General features: G+C 29.7%; 3 protein-coding genes across 3 annotated transcripts; 2 read left to right on the top strand and 1 right to left on the bottom strand.

The window, feature by feature from the left end:
- Nucleotides 1-9,369: 9,369 nt before the first annotated feature.
- On the top strand, nt 9,370-10,701 carry LOC113874443 (protein GRAVITROPIC IN THE LIGHT 1-like). Its single transcript, XM_027512664.1, has one exon. It carries the CDS (start codon nt 9,370-9,372, stop codon nt 10,699-10,701), a length of 1,332 nt encoding a protein of 443 aa, XP_027368465.1.
- Nucleotides 10,702-11,615: 914 nt separating this feature from the next.
- On the bottom strand, nt 11,616-12,170 carry LOC113848188 (transcription repressor OFP17-like). Its single transcript, XM_027477590.1, has one exon. The coding sequence runs from the start codon at nt 12,168-12,170 to the stop codon at nt 11,634-11,636; it is 537 nt and encodes a 178-aa protein (XP_027333391.1). The 3' UTR covers nt 11,616-11,633.
- A 1,811-nt stretch (nt 12,171-13,981) lies between these two features.
- Nucleotides 13,982-17,376, top strand: LOC113848368 (transcription repressor OFP4-like). Its single transcript, XM_027477842.1, has one exon. It carries the CDS (start codon nt 15,730-15,732, stop codon nt 16,864-16,866), a length of 1,137 nt encoding a protein of 378 aa, XP_027333643.1. The 5' UTR covers nt 13,982-15,729; the 3' UTR covers nt 16,867-17,376.
- The last annotated feature ends 1,895 nt before the right edge of the window (nt 17,377-19,271 follow it).

The raw sequence follows: 19,271 nt of genomic DNA on the forward strand, positions 1-19,271 counted from the left end.
GTATGCTATTATTAGAAACAACCATTGTGGATCAAGATAACGATAAGTAGCTGTTCTAGTGGACGTTCATTTCGATTTTGCGATAGTTATGTTGACCATAATTCATAACCATACATACACAAGCTGATAGAATTTTCATTAGTGATCCTCAAAAGTTTCGGTTGAGAACGACTGGCTTGTCCATTAACATAAATTAAATTAATGCCCTTAATTTACACAAGTTAACAAATTAATTAATTATTATAACCCGTATGTGAAAAGTGATTGTGGTACCTAAATTTAATTAATCTCAACAGTTGAAGAATTTACATCACAATGTTAAAAAATTCAAGCTTGTAACAAAATAATTATAAGAAAGAACAATATCTCGAACAAAATTTAGTTGGATTTTTCTCCTGTTAAAAAGAGATTCATATTAACTCTTAAGTCCTATGAATAAGAAGAAGAAAAAGAGATTCAGAAAAAAATATACTTAACTAACTGATTTAAAAGGACAAAATTACTTATATGCTTAAAGAATTTGAAGAAACCTCTAAATTGCTGTGTGAAATTATACGGTGATCAACAAAATAATCTTTCATTAATTCCATCTATAACTAAACGATTAATCTTATTTATAAATAAGAGTAAGTATTAAACTAAGTTTTTATGACAAAATGAGTTTTTAAAATAAATAACCACATAATGAGCCTTAACATTCTAAACACTTTAGCACCGATTGACCTGTTTGATCAATATTAATTTGTTTTAGTAAAGATCAGTTCATTTTCTCCATCTTTTTTTTTATCAACAAAATAAAATTTATTAATAAAAAAAATACAAGAAAGATTCCTACCCTCAACACAAAATATTACAAACTGTTCAAAGAAAAAAAAAATCGCAAGACTTCATACATTATTGAATGGGATTGTAATATCATTGTGAGAATGGAATTTGAAATCTCAGCTTCTGGGAGCAACAAAGACCAAGACCACGATCTTTATAAGATCCATAACTCACCTAAGTCCAACTACTCTTCGTTGAAAACAATTCCATTTCTATGAATTCAAATAGTCAATGACCACTATTTACACATAATTTCGTAATTTTTAATAAATCTCAATAAATAAATAAAAACATGTTTAAAAGAGTATATTGCTTCTAAAAATTTTATTAGTTTGTAATTATTGATTATTACCAATACAACTGTTTAGTTCAAAATGAATTAGAATTTATCACATTGGAATTGCCAAGAGATACCAGTGTACTTTATTAACCTAAAGAAATAAAAGTTGTTTAAACGTTTTAAAAAATAAATGAAATTTACGCTGGTTTAATATTTCAATTAGGTTGTCTTCATTATTGATCAAGCATCGTGGGTTCTGATGATAATTTTAATTATTAATTGATATCATTGTACCAATAATTATGTCTTCCGGCGCTTCAATTAAGTCTAGGAAATGAAGACAACAAACCAAAAGTGGTAAATCTCCAACATGACCCGTATGTTATGGAAACATTAGGAATGGACAAGTAGGGAGCTTTTTAGTTATTAATACACTACGTACACAAAACATAATATATATACTGCAGGTTTTATGTAATATCTTTCCCTGCCCTACTATCCATGAAACCCGTTTTGTTGCAGCGTGACTAAGTATGTGATTGCATCTTTGTCGTTTTAAATAACTTGATTTAACAGAATTAATTTTATTTTTTAAAAAAGAGTTTAAATCAATGTAATTTTTATTTTAAAAATTTTCACATAAAAATAAATTTACTATAAAATATAATATAAAGTTTTTAACTTGATACAAAAACTATAATTTATCATATCGTGAATGTATAAATAAAATCAACTTTGACCCAGATCAATCATACAAATTGGCATAACAATCAAAGTAGGCTTATGTTTATTCGAAGTAATTACGAAGATAGAAATATGTTTCTCTAAACACACTCACGATAGATAAACATATTTGGAGAAAAGGAAAGGCCTCGTTACCTTTGTATCTTAGTTGTTCACATCCTCTTGTTCTCAAGCAAGTTACTTCAATTCAATGTCTATGGCCTTCTATATATCCTTCTCTCTCTAATATCTCACAATCTCTATCTCATAACAGCAAGATATCATTGTCTCCAGCAGTTTCCATCGAATCGTATATACTTTTGAAGCTCAAAATTGATGGTTGTCCCACCACTCCTAGAGCTTTGATAGTGATATAGGAAATGTGAGGGGTGAAATGTGTTCAGGTCTCAATTATTCAACTTTGAATAAAGCTGACAGTTTCTTTCTTCTTTCTTTTTCACTGAACTTGTTTGATTTTGACAGAAGAATCCCTCTCTGTGATCTCTTTCTCTATCATGTGCTACGAATTTATTTACCTCTTATGTAGGAAATGGATATGTTGTACTGGTTTCGTCGCAAGTTTATTTATATGCAAAATTACGGTTTTTTTTTTGTCTAGCTTTGAACTATGAACAGTTTTTATCAGCTTTACTTTCATTATGATAGTTTTCTATTATTGATGTTATGTTTTCGATTTTTATTCCCCTTTATTTTAACCTTGAGCGGTGGTTTACTTATCTGTATATATAAACAATTTATTATGTAGATGAATGAACAACCTAAGATAGATTGTGGGGTATCCAATTTCCAAGTCAAGTCAGACTATGTTCATGCTTACAAATATAGGGAAACCCCGTGTCATTGCAAAGATAGCTCAAAGATCCGCGGGCAAGTCAATTTTCCTTTAGTAATCTCTTGCTAAATGGATAAGATGGAAAATGCTACTGCGTGTGCTTCACTTGGCGGTAAGAATACGTCATATATTCACAGGAATTACAAAGATACAAAACGTATTCTCAAACACGTACATAATCAAAAGATAATTCACACATACATACACAGTGTATGTGTCAATCATAACATTATTATGATTAGATTCTTCCAACATGAACCAAATAATGTCCAATAATTAGTTATTTATGACGTTTTCCTGAATAAATTCATAAATAGACTTCAGGCCTTTTAATACACCGGTCATATAGAAGAACTTATCTTTAACACATGTCTCAGTCTTTCAACCCCACTTTAATTTTTTATCTGTAAAATTCCTTTTATTATAAATTATGTCTAAGGTATATATGTGTCCCTGACTCATTTTATTTAGTAGATTCGGAAAGTACGTTTTTTTATTCCTTAAATCTTCTAATCATTTCAGTTTCGGTGTTTTGGTTTTTTATTTTAATTAAAGTATTTATCATTCGAACTTTCATTATTTATCAGTTTTACATCTAAACACTGCTAAACACTAATCCAACCACTATTTATTTGCATCTCAAATCTTGTTATCATTTGACCTTTTAATGCTTATTTGCCAATGCACAGGTTCTGAAAAAAGAAAATGTAACATAAGAACAGTATGATAGCAGATACGCATATAAGAAAGCTAAATAATTACACATCACATATTAATTAGTATAGTTTTTTTGTTGAGCCCGTTAATTTAAGCAAATAATGTTTAGTTTATATTAACTCATGTTTAAGTCGGATAGAACCACAGTAAGTAATAACAAAATTTTCTTCAATATTTAACACATTCACGTGGATTTGAACTCAAAATTAAGCTAAAATAATATTTTGTCCATTGTTTTATTGCTTAGGAATAGTTTGCAGAACTTATTAATATATTTAAATGTATATAACACACACATATATATAACATATATTGTGTTATTTTACTGATGATTTTCTAATATTTTTATAAAGAATTAAAACAATATTTATATCCTTGAAACTATTTTACTTAACCTAAATATGAGATCACATTTTATTCAGGAAACAATATGTTATTTTTAATAAAGTTAAATATTAATAATTAAATTTTATCATCTTTTAATTTTTATTATTTATATATAATCATATAAATTAAATTTATAATTATAATATTCTTAAAAAAATTATCATTACGTATTTGCAAGTTGTATAAAGAAATTTGCTCCTTGATTATCCGCAAGCCTCGCATTACATTATTCATCCGTCATACGGTTTGTACGTACTGCCTTGGTTTGCATCTATAAATGGTACTTCTTCTATATATATATATATATGAAAAATAATTAATTGAGCATATTTTAAAAAATAGTTAATATAATTTATGTTTTAAATTTTTATTTGAAATAACTTATATTTATAATATTTTTATGAAAGCTTGTTTTAATTTTTTTTTTTCATTTTTTAAGTTATATTTAATGATTTTACCTTTCAAAAATAAAAAATTTACTAAATATAAACTTTGAATTAATAAAAAATATTTTAAAAATAATTTCATCAAATAGTGAAATATTGATTAAAATTTTCTTATATTTTAAACCAGTAGATCGATATAGAAATTTGCTCAATTCATGTAAACTTTCTCAACTTGGAGTTTTTGTTTTTTCGTCGTCAACTTGAGTTTGGCTTTGGATATGACGAGACACATTTAAAAAATTGGGCTTCAGACAGCTCCAACACCCATCTTAGGTTTTGTTTTTCATGGGGCATAACATGTCTCATAGTGTTAACTACTTGTCCAGTTGACAAAAATAAAGTTGTAAACTTATGAATCTCGATGGAAAACATTAATGGTATGGATTTCAGTGATGATATATGTAGATAGATCACCCATGCTGGATTAGTTTATTTTAATGCTTAATTTTAATAACTTTGTATTCTTCAATTGAAACCATGGAAAACGTCAAGCATAAAAAAGAAATTTGGTGGATCTAGATCTTTCCATGTTAATGAATTTTCATAAAAAAGTTAAGATAAGTTCTTACTCTCACCGCCAATTACCAAAGATGAGACTCACTAATTAAATGGTCAGAAGTAACTAATAACCAGAGGGCGAAGCAGGTCTGACAAAAATGGACCTTGCCTCTCTCGACAATTATTATTCATTATGAATTGAAAAGAATATTGCTATGCAATGGTTGAGTGGAAGTAGAATCATTAATATTTCATCGTAACTCATTACTCTCTTCATTTTTCTACTTATCACTCTAATACTTTAAATAAAACTTAAGAAACAAATTTAATATATTATATAATTTCTTGTTATATGTTTTTCTCTCTTTTATCAACTAATTATTATTTTATTTTAAGTTAAGAAGACATTTGATAGTGAAATTCTTTTAAGTTTTTTTAAAAATTTAAGTTATATTTAGTATGAGTATTTTTTTAAAAATACTTTTAAAAATCATTTTTAATTTATACAACATTGCACAATATAAGAAAATATATAGTAATTTTTTTTATTGAAAGTTATAACATTTAGTAGTATCAATGTATTAATTATATTAAATTTTGTAATTTTTATTAAAAAAATTTATATATAACTTTTTATTATATGCAATATTACATATTTAAAAGAAGTATTTTAAAATTTATTTTTATGAATACGTTTTTAATAATGAAACTAACATTTTTAAAGATATATTTTTTTAACAAAACATTCCCTTTAGAGGAAGATGAGAATCTAAACTCAGACTTAATTTATATTATCTCTTAATATTCTTGAACTTTTAAACCTAACTTATATTATCTGCCAATATAATTAATATTTCATAATCCTCGTGAATTAGACGAGTCAACTAAAACGGCAATGTCACATAGTTTCATTATTTTTTTTTCAACTTTTTTATATATATAACTCATGATGTTGGATATTATATATATATATATATATATATATATATATTCATACACACATTTCTTGTATTAAATATTATTATATTATTTTATTTTTTAAAGAAGCATAAATTGAATTAGTAGCATAACAAAATTTATTATCACATAAAGTAAGGTGTTTAAGAAAAAGAAAGATATTTTTAGAAAAATATTAATATTTTTAAGAGATATTATTTAAAATTAAGCACAAAATGAAAAAAGTGTAACATTTTTAAGAATGTTTTCGACACACCAACTAAATTTTCATATTATTGGAAAACATAATTCTTACAAAATATTATTTTCAAGAACTATTTTTTTCATACAAATACCTTTTAAGGGTATAACTGAAGAAAATATTAATTTAAACTTTTAAGATTAACTGAAAAATAATAAAAAAAAGTTCTACAAATATGACAGGTAAAAAATTGAGGAAGTATTATTTTATTTTTAGTTCACTAATGTATTTTTATACATTGTTGTCTTATTTTAATTTTTAATTTTGGACTATATCAATAATTATATGATGTCAAATTCATTAAAATAACATAACAAGGCATCATTAGTTGTAAGTGTACTTTTTTTTAACATAATAGTATATCAAAATTAAATACATATTATTTTGTCTATATATGAACTGAAATAGTATAACACTAGTCAACATGATATAGAATATTGAGGTCTTCCTCGTGCAAACCAGTTTTACATGTTTCTTTATATTTACTGCATTGATAAAGTCTGACAAGTTGGGGAACATACATAGGTTTAATATTCAAAGAGTGGAGATAAATATGAACATATCATAGTCACGTTTCAGTTTCTTTTTTTATTAGTTAAAAAGGGTGTAGAACTAAGAACCAAAATTTTGAAACCAGATACACTGCGTTAACAAGTAAAGAGATCAAATTTTCATATAATATTAGAATGTTTATTTATATTGACCAACTTAACTTCTTAGCAAGCTTAAACTAAAGAGGAAAACACTTCACTTTATCATAAGTATATTAAGGATGTAAAATAAAAATCCCCATAAAATTTCCAAGTGTACATTAATCTATTATTATTTGTAGCTTTATATATATATATATTTGTTATACAAAAGGAAAATGCGACCTGTTGAAAAAAGAAAGAAAGAAAGAAACGACCTCGAGAAACAACGCTCCCGAGTAGCAACTAGTAACAAGAAAAATGATTTTTTCATTTTTTGGGAGACATATCTTAAAATGTATTTTAATTAAAAACAAAAAGTTATAAATATATTAAATACAATATTAGAAACCAAACTACACAAAAGGAAGACTTAAAAAAAATACAAGTCTAATTTTTAATAATTCAAGTAATAAAATGATATTTTCATTCACAGTCGAATCCTTGACACTTGAGATAACATGTATCAGATCCTTTTAATACTTCGTGATGCTTCTATCTGTCTCATTTAATTATTTATAACATCGATAAAAGTGTACTATTTTATAATATAGAAATTATATATTAATAATTTATAAAGACAATATTTTAAAAGTATTTAAATTTTGCTAAAAGTTTATTGTTTATTAAGGAATAAAAAATTAAATATTAAGATATTTTTTATTATTGCAATTTTTCTTTAATAAAAATTATTAATAAAAAGTTTTGAAATTTATATCAATATATATTAATATTTATGTATTGATAATGATATATATATAAGGCTTATATAAATTTTTGTTTCTTTATAAGTTATAGTATTTTGATTTATTTTTTAAAATATTTTGGTTAAAATTTATTTTCTCATAAGTTAAATGAACAAAAAATGAGTTTATATTATTAATTTATGCATGTTAAGTCCTAAGATAGCTAATAGATTTTATACCTAATTTGCTTCATGCTAAGGATTATATAAATATATTTAAAAGTAAATGTTGAATAAAAAATTGGTTCTTATAAAAGTTATTATGCTTAAAATTAATGGTTTTAAAAATTTGTTATGGTTTAGACGTTATAAAAATGAAGTGAATCAAGCACAAGTCATTAGTTAATTTATATTTATTTGTTAAGTATTGAATTAGCTAACATAATTTTAATTCAACCCTATCACATGCTAAGTTTTTATATATATTTATCTAAATTAACACATAATCATATATATATATATATATATATATTTTAAATATGTCTCATATTTATTTTTATTGACTTTTTAAAAATAAAAACATATTTTTTATTTATTTAATTTTTCATTGACTAAATTCTAAGAAAACTTTATTGTTTATTTTTAAAATATTTTTTAAAGGCTAAATTCAAATATAATAATTTTTATAGAAAAATAAATAAAGATTCATTTTAAAATATTTTTAATCATTATACATTATTTAAGATAAATGTCTGTTACATTTATGATACACGACATCATTGAATTAGAAGTTTATTAACTAATTCAATGTTGAATAAAAATTTGTTGATCAGCTCAAAATCAATATATAAAAATAAATAATAATTTTTTTATTATTAAATCTTAATAAAATATTTTTTGAAATTTAATTCTATGAATAAAAAGTTTTATTTAAGCTTATATAAAAATGTTGTTTAGTAAATACACAGAAATTGCGCGCGAACGTGAACGAGAGGAAGGAGTTGGATCCAAGGGAAACGGGGTCGTGGTGTTGTTGTTAGGAAATAATTGAACGGCTGTGATGTCGTGCAGTGAGTTTCGATTCGAGACACGGATGGAATCACTCGCATTGCATGGGGATCCCTGATTTTCACAGAACCCAAACAAACCTCGCTCCCTCGCGTGCTATATTATTTCTTTACCATTTTTTCGTGAAAGGATATAAAAAAAATAAAAATATTAGTTCATTTTCCCATAATTTGAATATAAATTTTCTGGTGTGTTAAAAAAATGGAATTCTTTGTCATTGAATTGCTTTATTCAAAATTTGAAATATTATGGTACTATTTTGCGCGTGTCTGATCCTGCACTGCATGTACCCTCCTCTCTCTGAACTCTGAAAATCTTTCAGATTTTTGAAACAGTACAATGGAGATTCCCCGTTCAACTCTTTCCCAAACACCCAAAATATTAAAATAATAATAATAATAATAAATTTAGTGGCGTTTCACAGTGTTTTTGAGATGCAAACACGCACGCATTCCACTCAAATTCAAATGTCAGAGAGCAGAAAATGGTGCCAACCAGCGCTCAACTCCAACCAAGACACCTTCCAACCTCCTCGTACTCTTCCTCACTGCTTCTCTAACTACACTTTCACTTTTTCGTTACATTTTCCTTCTACTTTGTTGCTTTCCTCTACATGCCTTTGCCATCTTCTTTTTTCGGGTGTTTTTAATTTCAGTGTTTTAATGTTGTTGCCAAGTTTCAATGTAACATTGTGTGTTTCTGAGTGCTGAAATGTGTTACATAGTTCTCCCATCCAAGTAGTAGTGAATAGTGATTTCCTTTTCTTAGACCCCTAAAAGGAAAAAATGGTCTTTGCGTTTGCTACTTGACAAAAAAAGAAAAAAAAAACTTTTTTTTTCATCTGGGATGCTACTTGCCTCCACTATCAGGTTTTTTTGGTCTGGAATCTTGGTTCTGGCTTGGCTAATGTGTTTTGGGTGTAATGTCTTTTCAAGATTTTTTCAAGGATCACTGTTAGATCGATCTATATGAGTTCAAGGTTTGAACTATGAACTTCACCATGGACTGCACAAACACTAAACCTGTTGTGAGACCTAACTCAAATATCTCAGAAATGGTATGCAAGTTCGCCAAAGTTTGTAAATTGAAATCTATTGGGGTGTTCTCTGAAGTACCCAACCTGCATCACTTGCACAGACCCATTTGCAATGAGGCTTCTCTGAGTCAAAACAGCGCTGAAGAGAACAAATGCTATGACCAGAAAGTGCATCCACATCCCATTGAAGTGACAAACAAAGAGAGTTTTTGTGTTGGTTTGGAGGTCATGAAGAAGATATTTGATGCTGTTTCAGCCTTGAAATTGGCATACCTTCAGCTTCAGCAAGCTCACATTCCTTATGATCCACAGAAGATTGTTGCTGCGGATGACATGGTTGTTGCTGAGCTTGAAAAGCTCTGCAAGTTCAAGCGTGAATATAAGGAGAAACAATGCAAAAAAGCAAGGTTCAATGCTGCACGTTCTGATCTCTTGAAGGTTGAAGTTGTGACCAAAGAGGTATTGTTGGAGAAGCTCAAGTCTCAACACAGTGCCAAAGATTCTGAGGTTCTTAGGTTGAGACAAGAGCTTCAGGATTTGCAGATGGGGAACAAGAATCTGGCTGAGAAGATCAAGCAGATTAGTTTGGATAAGAGGAAAGGAAGTGTTTTGACTGTTACTACTTTTCAGGATGTTTTCAATGCTGCTTCGAAGTCCATCCATGATTTTGCAAAACCATTGATTAGTTTGATGAAAGCTTCAGGTTGGGACCTTGATAGGGCTGCAAACTCCATTGAAAGTGATGTTGTTTATTCCAAAAGGTGTGACAAAAAGTATGCTTTTGAGGCCTACATTGCGCGTCGAATGTTTCATGGGATTGCATTAACCCCTTATGATGTGAGTGATATTATGAAGTATGATGATCCATTTGATGCACTGATGGAGAATCCACATTCAGATTTTTCAAAATTTTGTCAAGCAAAATACCTTCTTGTTGTTCATCCGAAAATGGAAGAGTCATTCTTTGGCAATTTGGATCACCGAACATTCGTAATGAGTGGCAAGCACCCTAGAACTGAGTTCTATCAGTTGTTTGCAAAAATGGCAAAATGGGTTTGGGTTTTACTAGGATCTGTTGTCTCAATAGATACTGACGCAACCCTGTTTTCTGTGAGCAGAGGAAGCATATTCTCTAGCTTGTACATGGAATCTGTGGATGAAGAAAAGGAGAGTCCAATTCTTTCAGGTGAAGAAAGAACCACCTACAAAGTTCAGTTTATGATCATGCCTGGGTTTAAAATTGGACAGATGGTGGTGAAGTCTAAAGTTTATATCTCCAAACATTCTTCAAGCTAAATGGTCTCCCTTTTTACCTGGTAATTCATATAACAGAACCACATCATTTTTGTACTAGAGTTATTTTAATGGTACCTTAGGTAGTCAAGATAACAATGACTACTAGGTTATGCTAGAACCTCAATCCACTAGCTCTATGTTTGTAATCTTTGCTATTAATTAGAGACCTGATATATCCAGTTGTTACAGTGGTATTTGGTTGCTTTATTGCCCTGTATTTTCTTTTTTGCTTTCGAATTTCTTTGTAAACTGTAAATAGCTGTGCAACTAAAACTGCCTTTCATGAATGCACTTCAATTTATTCTGTGGTCATCACTTAACAATGATGGAATATATTACTCTTGGCTTTTACACAATCACCCCTGCCCCCCAAAGAAATCAGGTACTAATTAATTTATCTCTTTTAGCCATACTGTATTATCTTTGATTATTAAACAGTTGTTGATGTATTAATCTTTTGGAACCGTTCATATTTACTATGCTTCTTCATGTAATGGTTTGCTGTTATTAAAATATGAAGGATCATGATTTGTCTCTGTCGTTATGATGCTATCGTATTTGAGACTCTAAAGGGCAACAGAATAGAATGATTTGAGATTTTAAAAAAATGCCAAATTGCTGTTGCTTTCTTGTTTGCTGACTTGCTTTCATATTGCCAAGTACATGCTAGAAGCCTTCCTCATTAATGCTTGATTATTGTCAAAAAGACAAAATAATCAATATGAAAAGGCAACAAGCCAATAGCTATAACCAAAGTGTCAAGACTTTAGAACAATGGTTTTTTCCTTAAAAAACTGAGGATGAATAATTCAAGATGAATCCTTTCATAAAAACTACACTGATAGCTTGTTCACATTTATTGGAATACAAAATTGAAAATTATAATTAAAAAAATCAATATCTATTTACTCTCTCACTGGCTGCTTAGGCCTTTACTTGGAACTGTCACCTTCCTCACTATCTGGAGAAAACAAGTCCTTACAAAGCTCACCATAAAATCTACAAACTAAATCAACAAAAACAGGACACTTCAGGTTCTTCCAGCAATATAGAAGTTCCTCCACGTCCATCAAATCCTTGGTCTTCCCTTCTTCCACAATCATCTCCACCAAATAGTTCTCAAAACTCCTGCATGCATCTTCCACCTCTTGCCTTGAAGCTTCTTCTCTCTTCTTCGCCGCACGAGTTCTTACATAAGCCGGGGTAAGTGGCGATGGAAAGAGTGGAGTTTCATGCACATTGGAGGGACTCTTGAGTCCTGGTAACATGTCAGTGTGTTTAGGTTTCTTAGGGGAGCGAAACACTGATTGTAACAAAGAAGACATTGTTGGCCTCTTGGGTTTGAGAGCACGAAATTTGAGAGCTCTTATAAACACAGGCTTCTTGGGTCTAAGTCTGAAGAAAAATATTATTTTTTTGCATGGCTTGAAAAGCTTGGATTTAAAGACACCCAATGCTTTCACTTTCATCTCTAATAAGGAAAAGATGAGTGTTGTTGAAGAATGTTGAGTGCTTTAGTATAGTAGAAGGATGGTGGCTTTGTTGCTTATGGTTACTATTAGAGAGAGAGAGAGAGAGGGGTGGATGTTTGTTGAAGCCAAAGTTGTTGTAGTAACTCGGAGAGAATGAGGTTGTGATGTTAGTTAGAGAAAGGGGAAGTCTATTGGTGTGTTGAGAGGATGTAAGGTCTTTAAAAAGTTATGCTTAGTTGGTGAGTGTGGGTTTCACGTCTTGTGTGATGTAGCATTCGATAGAAATGGCATAGCAATAGCATGAATATGTTACCATACACTATACGCGTCAAGAGAAAAAAGCAGGGCTGTCTTTAGCTGTACTATGACCTCTGGTTTTAAAAATCTATTATTATTATTATCTCTCACATATATGAGTGTATGCATAGTTTCAATCATGAATATAGTAGAATTCAACATGACTTAGGATAATTTACACAAAAGTATCAAAAAATTTTGTTAACATGGGCGTTAAATTCTTGTGTGGATAAGTAATATGATATGGTTATATATGAGAGTGAAAGGAATCGTTCTTATTTAACTGATTAGTGGGTTTAATAAGCAATTATAATGGATCTTGGTTTGATAAAAAAAATGTATATTTTTCTTTATATGACCATACGATGTTACTTAACAACATTAAATGATTTAAATACAATAACATGATACATTATATATTAGACAAGGGGCGAATTTGGATAAAACGAATTTTTATGATAGTTTTTATTTTTATTTCTCTTTCTAACTTTAGAAGAAATCTGCAGAAACTGATTTTTTCAAAAAAATTGTTCACACTTTTTAAAACTAGATATATCTAATTGTAAATAACTTTAAAAAATATATGTTTAATTAAAAACACTTTTCTAAAAAGAAGCTTAAACAAAGAGCCTCGTCTTCTATATGTTTAGGTTTTATAGCAAAGAGTCGATGAAGTAGGTGAGAGATTATAAGAGTTAGTGGAGTTGGTAACTAAAAGGAATTCGGCATTGTCTTGAGTGTTGTCTCATATCTTATTTTATGTCCCTGCCATGTTGCGGATGAACACAAAATAGAATATAAGTTGATATGAGACAAGCGAAATTATTACATTTAACTACAAAGGCTACGTTTCAGCAGAATTGAGGAAAAGAATAAAATGGAAAAAAGAAGAGAGATTGATTTGGCTAAAAAATGTAACTGTTGTAAATTAAAAAATTACAAATGAAGTTTATTTTCTTTGTTGTTCATAATCACAAATTTTTTTAATCGACGGTCATAATTACCATGAAGCTTCATTGGAAGCATTGACAACCTTATTGGGCTTGAAGTTATCTGTTTGAACAGGCTTGATCACTTACATACTAAACCAAATTATAATATTTTTCAAAACAAATAATTTTGTTTTTAATAAATTTTAAGAGAAGAAAATGTCCCATTCTAAAGCAGAGAAAGTTGTTGAGCTCAAAAAACATTTATAAAGGATTTACATTTACCCCACTCTAAAGAGACATCATCTTGTTGATTAATTAAATATACGATGTATATGTCTTTTAAATTAATTATTATAAAGTTAATGATTTTGGTTGATACGACAATTTATTATTGGTTGATAGTGTAGAAATATCTTAACATTGTTAATGCATTTCAATTAAATTTTACTTTTAAATGAGAAATAATATTCTATCAAATAAATCAATCTTTTTTTCAGTACCTAGTTTAATGTTTTATCTAAGTTTTGAAATTACAAGTGGTTCAATCTTAAGATTTTTATGTATGAAAGGGGTATAATATTGATTCCATCCATTCGAAGATTCTATTTGTACTTTTTTTGCAGCAGAAATTAATTAATAACTAGAATTGTACTATAAGTTTATCATTTCTTTTTGGGTTTTTTGTCAAAATGATTTTTGGGTCAGTAATTGTTATCTAAACAGATTGGGCTGGGTTCTCAAGCTTGGAATGTAGCACATATAGGCCTGAAAGAGGATAGTCAGACCATATGCCCATGACCAATAATAGTAGCTGGACACGACATGATGCTTCTAATTTCATTATAAAAACCACAAAAGGAAAAGGAAACGAATCTAATGCTTTGAGAGATGGTTAAGGCAGCACTATTCATGTGGGGAACTGAGGATAAAAAGGCAAAAAGTGCCATCATTCCTAAAGCCAAGAATTAGGGAATAAATGAATATGGGCCTCATCAATTTGCTGAATTCATGATTACTTATTCAAGGTCAAATATACACACTACTAGACAGAGCGTGGAGAACCAACTCATGAGTTTCAATCCTTCAATTGCCAGCAAAACTATTTGTACTCACAGCATTCCAGACAAAACAAAGAAAAAATGCGTAAGCAAGGAATGAAATTAAGCAATCTCATTGCATAGTCATGACTTTTAGGCACTGTAGATATTTCAACCTCCCAAGTCCAACATTAGTCCCATAATGAAATGCCTATGATCCATACGTGCCTTTAGCATGCAACTTTTTAACAGAATTATACTAACATATTGTGTATCTTGGATGATAAAATCTATGGTGGGACAATTCAACCAATGCTGCCTATTAAATCTATGGTGCCATTTTATAATGTCAATAGATATTTTCTTTGTCAAATTCAAATTCAATGAATGATCCAAAAATTGTCACATTAATTATTTGTAACACTTGCAATCATAGATACCGCATTAAATTGTAATTTGTAATTTCTGTATATGAAAGAATTATTAAAACGTGGAGAAGCAAAAACAGATTAAAGTATTAGCCTTTAGCCATTGTAAAATCGATTCGCTTCTAAACTCTCACTCACTCAAAACTCGATAGTGTATTTTAGATTGATAGAGGAATGAATTTAGTGACCTAAAACAAATGAAAGTGCAAATATTTATAGTACTAATCATCATAGAGCCCAATCCAAAAAATTAGCCATAATAACCTCCATATAAAAATCAAATGCTGTTAATAGGGATATAAATCACATTATTCCTATTTTTATGTTTCTTAAAGATAGTAACTAAAACTGAAATGGATTGCTAATATTATATAAATATATACTGATTTAGAATACTTGAGGATTCTGAATTTCACATTCCATGTTGTGATTAATTTTTGCTATGATTTTTAGCCTCCGAATATAGTTTATGCATCTCTTTTTTTCATGATGACGAATAGTGTTACGGAATGTTTTTTGTACAACTCTATCATACTTGTCACTGTGGAATTTGATAACTAGATGAGCGTGAATATAGAAAACTAATAATGTTGTAGTAGTATAAACAGTAAGAGTTTTGTGCATGTTTGCTGGTAAGCAATGATGAGAGAAAGTAATTTGGTGGACAAACTTGGTCCCCTTGCTTTCATGCTGGGACTTTTGGACCACCCAACTTTATTTTTTCCTGTTATAAACCAAGCTTTCTGGCTTTATTCATCTTCCATTTCAGCATATATGAATTTGAACAATTTTGAGGTATCACAATAACGAAACACGGAAACTGAGAGAGCAAAGAGTGTGTGTGTTTTGAGTCATATCTCTGATGGGTAACAACAGGTTCAAATTGTCAGATATGATACCAAATGCTTGGTTTTACAAGCTAAAAGATATGAGTAGATCAAGGAAGAGAAATGGTTCTAATGTTATGAAGAGCAAAGTATCTTCACCAACAACATCTCAAATGTCGCTTCCAAGATATTCACACTATTTCTCCACTGAACCAATCAGAACTGGTAAGCTATACAACACTCCCATTCACACCAAAGATTTGGAAATTCCCTTCATTGATTCACCTAGAAGGTCATCCAAAAGAAGGGCTAGGAGAAAAACCATTTACAAGCCTTCTCCCACAGTTGTATCCTCTTCTTTCATAGCCACTTCAAGCTATGAGTCCACAAATAATTGGACCAAGCCATATCAGAATCAGTCACCAGACTATGATGTGTCTTCAATTGAAAGTTCTTCTGAATCTGATGTTTATTCTGAGTCTGACTGTGATAGCTTTTCTGTTCCTGACTTGCTTAATGGAATAGCCTCTAATTGCAGCTGCAGAGTTAGCTCTTCCACTAATGACATCATCATTGACATGAACAATGAATCCTTCATTGGGAATTCTGAAAACCATGATGGGTTTGATACAATTTCACAGCTTGGTCTAGCTCCAATATTGACAAAGCCAGTGAAGTTTGATGATAAGGTCATTGAAGCTAATGAGTTGAGAAGTTCAACAGAATTGGATGAGCTGCAGGATGATCAATCTTTCTCAATTGAAATTAACAAAGAGGAATGCAGTAGAACTCAAAGGAGGAGAAGAAGTAATCTTATAGGGCGAAGGCCCTTCGCTAATTCCGCAGGCATAAGGCTTAGAGTCAATTCTCCAAAACTAGCAAGTAGAAAAATTCAAGCCTGTGCAAGGAGAAGTGTGTCATCCACTGGAAGCAAAGGTTCAAGAAATACAGGTTTTCCAGATGGGTTTGCTGTTGTTAAGTCCTCATTTGATCCACAGAGTGACTTCAGGGAGTCAATGGTGGAGATGATTGTGGAGAACAATATCCGGGCATCAAAAGATTTGGAGGACTTACTTGCCTGCTATCTTTCCCTCAATTCAAGTGAATACCATGATCTCATTGTTAAAGCATTTGAGCAAATTTGGTATGACATGGCTCAACTCAGAATGTAAAGTTCTTGATATTATTCAATGCATGTTTATAGTCTTGTAACTACCACCACTCTTTGCATCAACTTTTATTCTGAACTATCAGGATTCCAAATTTCGTATCATCATATAAAAAGAATATTCTCAAGTATTGACAACCTGAAATATGCACGCAACATTGAATTTGCGGTTAAGCATTATTGATTTTTTCACTTGCTTTAGAATTTTTCTATGGACTGTGACAACAATCTACACTTTGTGATTCAAAATCTCTACTTGGATTACCTGACGAGTGCAAACTAATGACAAAAGCACTCACCGAATTCCCTTGCCACTTCCTTATCAAGATTGCCACTATTTGAGTTGTTTATGTTCTTCTATAGTGTCAAATGTCAATTAAATGTTTTTGTTTGAAGAATTAAGTTTTTAACTATATCTTGATTGATTAGTAGAAAAACTGACATGCAAAAACAGCTGGTACAATCCAGAGCTAAATGTCAAGTTTTCAAAATTCTTTGTTGCAACTTGGCCTAGCAGACTCCACAAAAAGGAAAAACAGAGAAAACAGTCCTATGTATCGTTAGTTCTGAAAAGTTAGTTCAATTGTGGCAAGGTTAGTTCTGCTTCTGTAGTATAAAGAAGTTACTCAGGAAAAGGTAAAGTGACCAGGTGTTCCTTTAGATAAAAATATGATATCCATAAACCTCAAAGAAATAGGTAGTCTAATTACTATTATTTCCAAATTCTTTCTAGAAGAGTCTCTCTTTACATAGGAAATCTGTGAGCAATAATGTTTCAGGGTTTGGGAATTGAAGCCTTGAAGCAGGTTGTTATTTCTTTTGCAATAATGTTGGAACTTGGAAGTTGTGTCAACAGCAATCAAAGAAGCAAGTGATCATACAGTTATGGTTGCTGATAGTCATGAATTCCATAGGCAATTAGGCATTTGTCCTAGTAAAAAAGAATGTCAACCACATTGTCAATCAGAATGTTGGATACATCAAACGCTCTGGAATCAATTGCAATGATGTTAGCAATTCTGCATTTCAAGTCACATGAAAGCATATTGAATGATATGAAAGGTCCTCATAACATAGCTCTCTTTTCTTGCTACTTACCTATTAATAACCCTTAATGACATAAAATATTGTAGGCCTTTGCCAAAATCTAGGACAATTATTGAGATCGGTAGTGGCCATAAATGTTTCTTAGTCAACGTTTTAGTAAAGATACTTCCCTCAATACAAGAATATTCCATGAATATTGGAAAGCTAGGTAGCTCCAATACGAGTAGCATATTCTTGTATTCTTTGCCCCGAATAATGCTATAATTTTAAAATATTAGATACACTTATTTTTTAAGGTAATATTATTTTTTATTCTCATAAATTGTTTTTTCACTTATTTCACATAAACACTTACCGAATACATTCCTAATACTTTATAAAGGAAACATTACATGAAAAGGAAAATTTATTTAATATTTAAAAATTAAAAAAAATTGAATACTTTTTTATTCAGTAATTAAGAGGATTAACACAAAGATGTTTAAAAAAGAATTATTCTCTCGCTTTTTCTTGTCTCCTTTTTCTTGGTTTGAGTACCAGAGTTAAATGTATTGGCTGCAATGGTACGAAAAATACGTGGGACATAAGTTAAAATGTTGATTGTAGCAGTTGAGTTTGGAACAATCAGAAGGATGAGAATGAATGTGCAATATATGCATTTATATGAACATGTAATTCATTCATCACAAATTGATGGTGATGGATAATCATCTACCGTACCATCATGAAAAGGTGGAGAAATACTCGTCATAGTACAAGAGATTAATTGGAGTCGTTTACAGATCAGAAAAAAAAAATGGTACCATTATAACTTCATGCTTAAAATCTAATGATATATTTACAGATAAAGGTTAATTTTTTAGGATATTGCTGTTTGGATTTTGAGGACCCGGCTAAAGGTAAGAAAATTTGAAAACTTGATTGGGAGAATTAGAAGAGTTGCATTGCTTTGAAGTTTCTAGCTTACATGGCAGCTACAACCACATGATCAATCTCTTTCCAATAAGAAATATTCAACGTTTTTTTAAAGAGGGTTAGAAATACCCCGTCTCTTATACTGTTATACACTTTTGGGCTGTGTTTAGATAAAAAAAATTAAAATTTTATAAAATATAAATTAATAAAAAAATTGCATAAAATGAAAGTCAAGGAATTATGAATAATAAATGTAAGAAATTAAACATAATAATTTTCCTTTTAAAAATCATTTTTAAAGTCAAGTTATTTAAAATTATTTCTATTTGATATAAAAATTATTTAATTAATTTTTTATAATATTTTAAAAATATTTTTTTTACTATCCAAATATATGTTATGTAGTAATTTTAATTTCTTCTATCCGATCATAATCTTAATTATTGA

The sequence above is a fragment of the Abrus precatorius genome, unplaced genomic scaffold (genome assembly GCF_003935025.1).
Source record: "Abrus precatorius isolate BTA unplaced genomic scaffold, Abrus_2018 Scaffold8, whole genome shotgun sequence".
NCBI lineage: Eukaryota > Viridiplantae > Streptophyta > Magnoliopsida > Fabales > Fabaceae > Abrus > Abrus precatorius.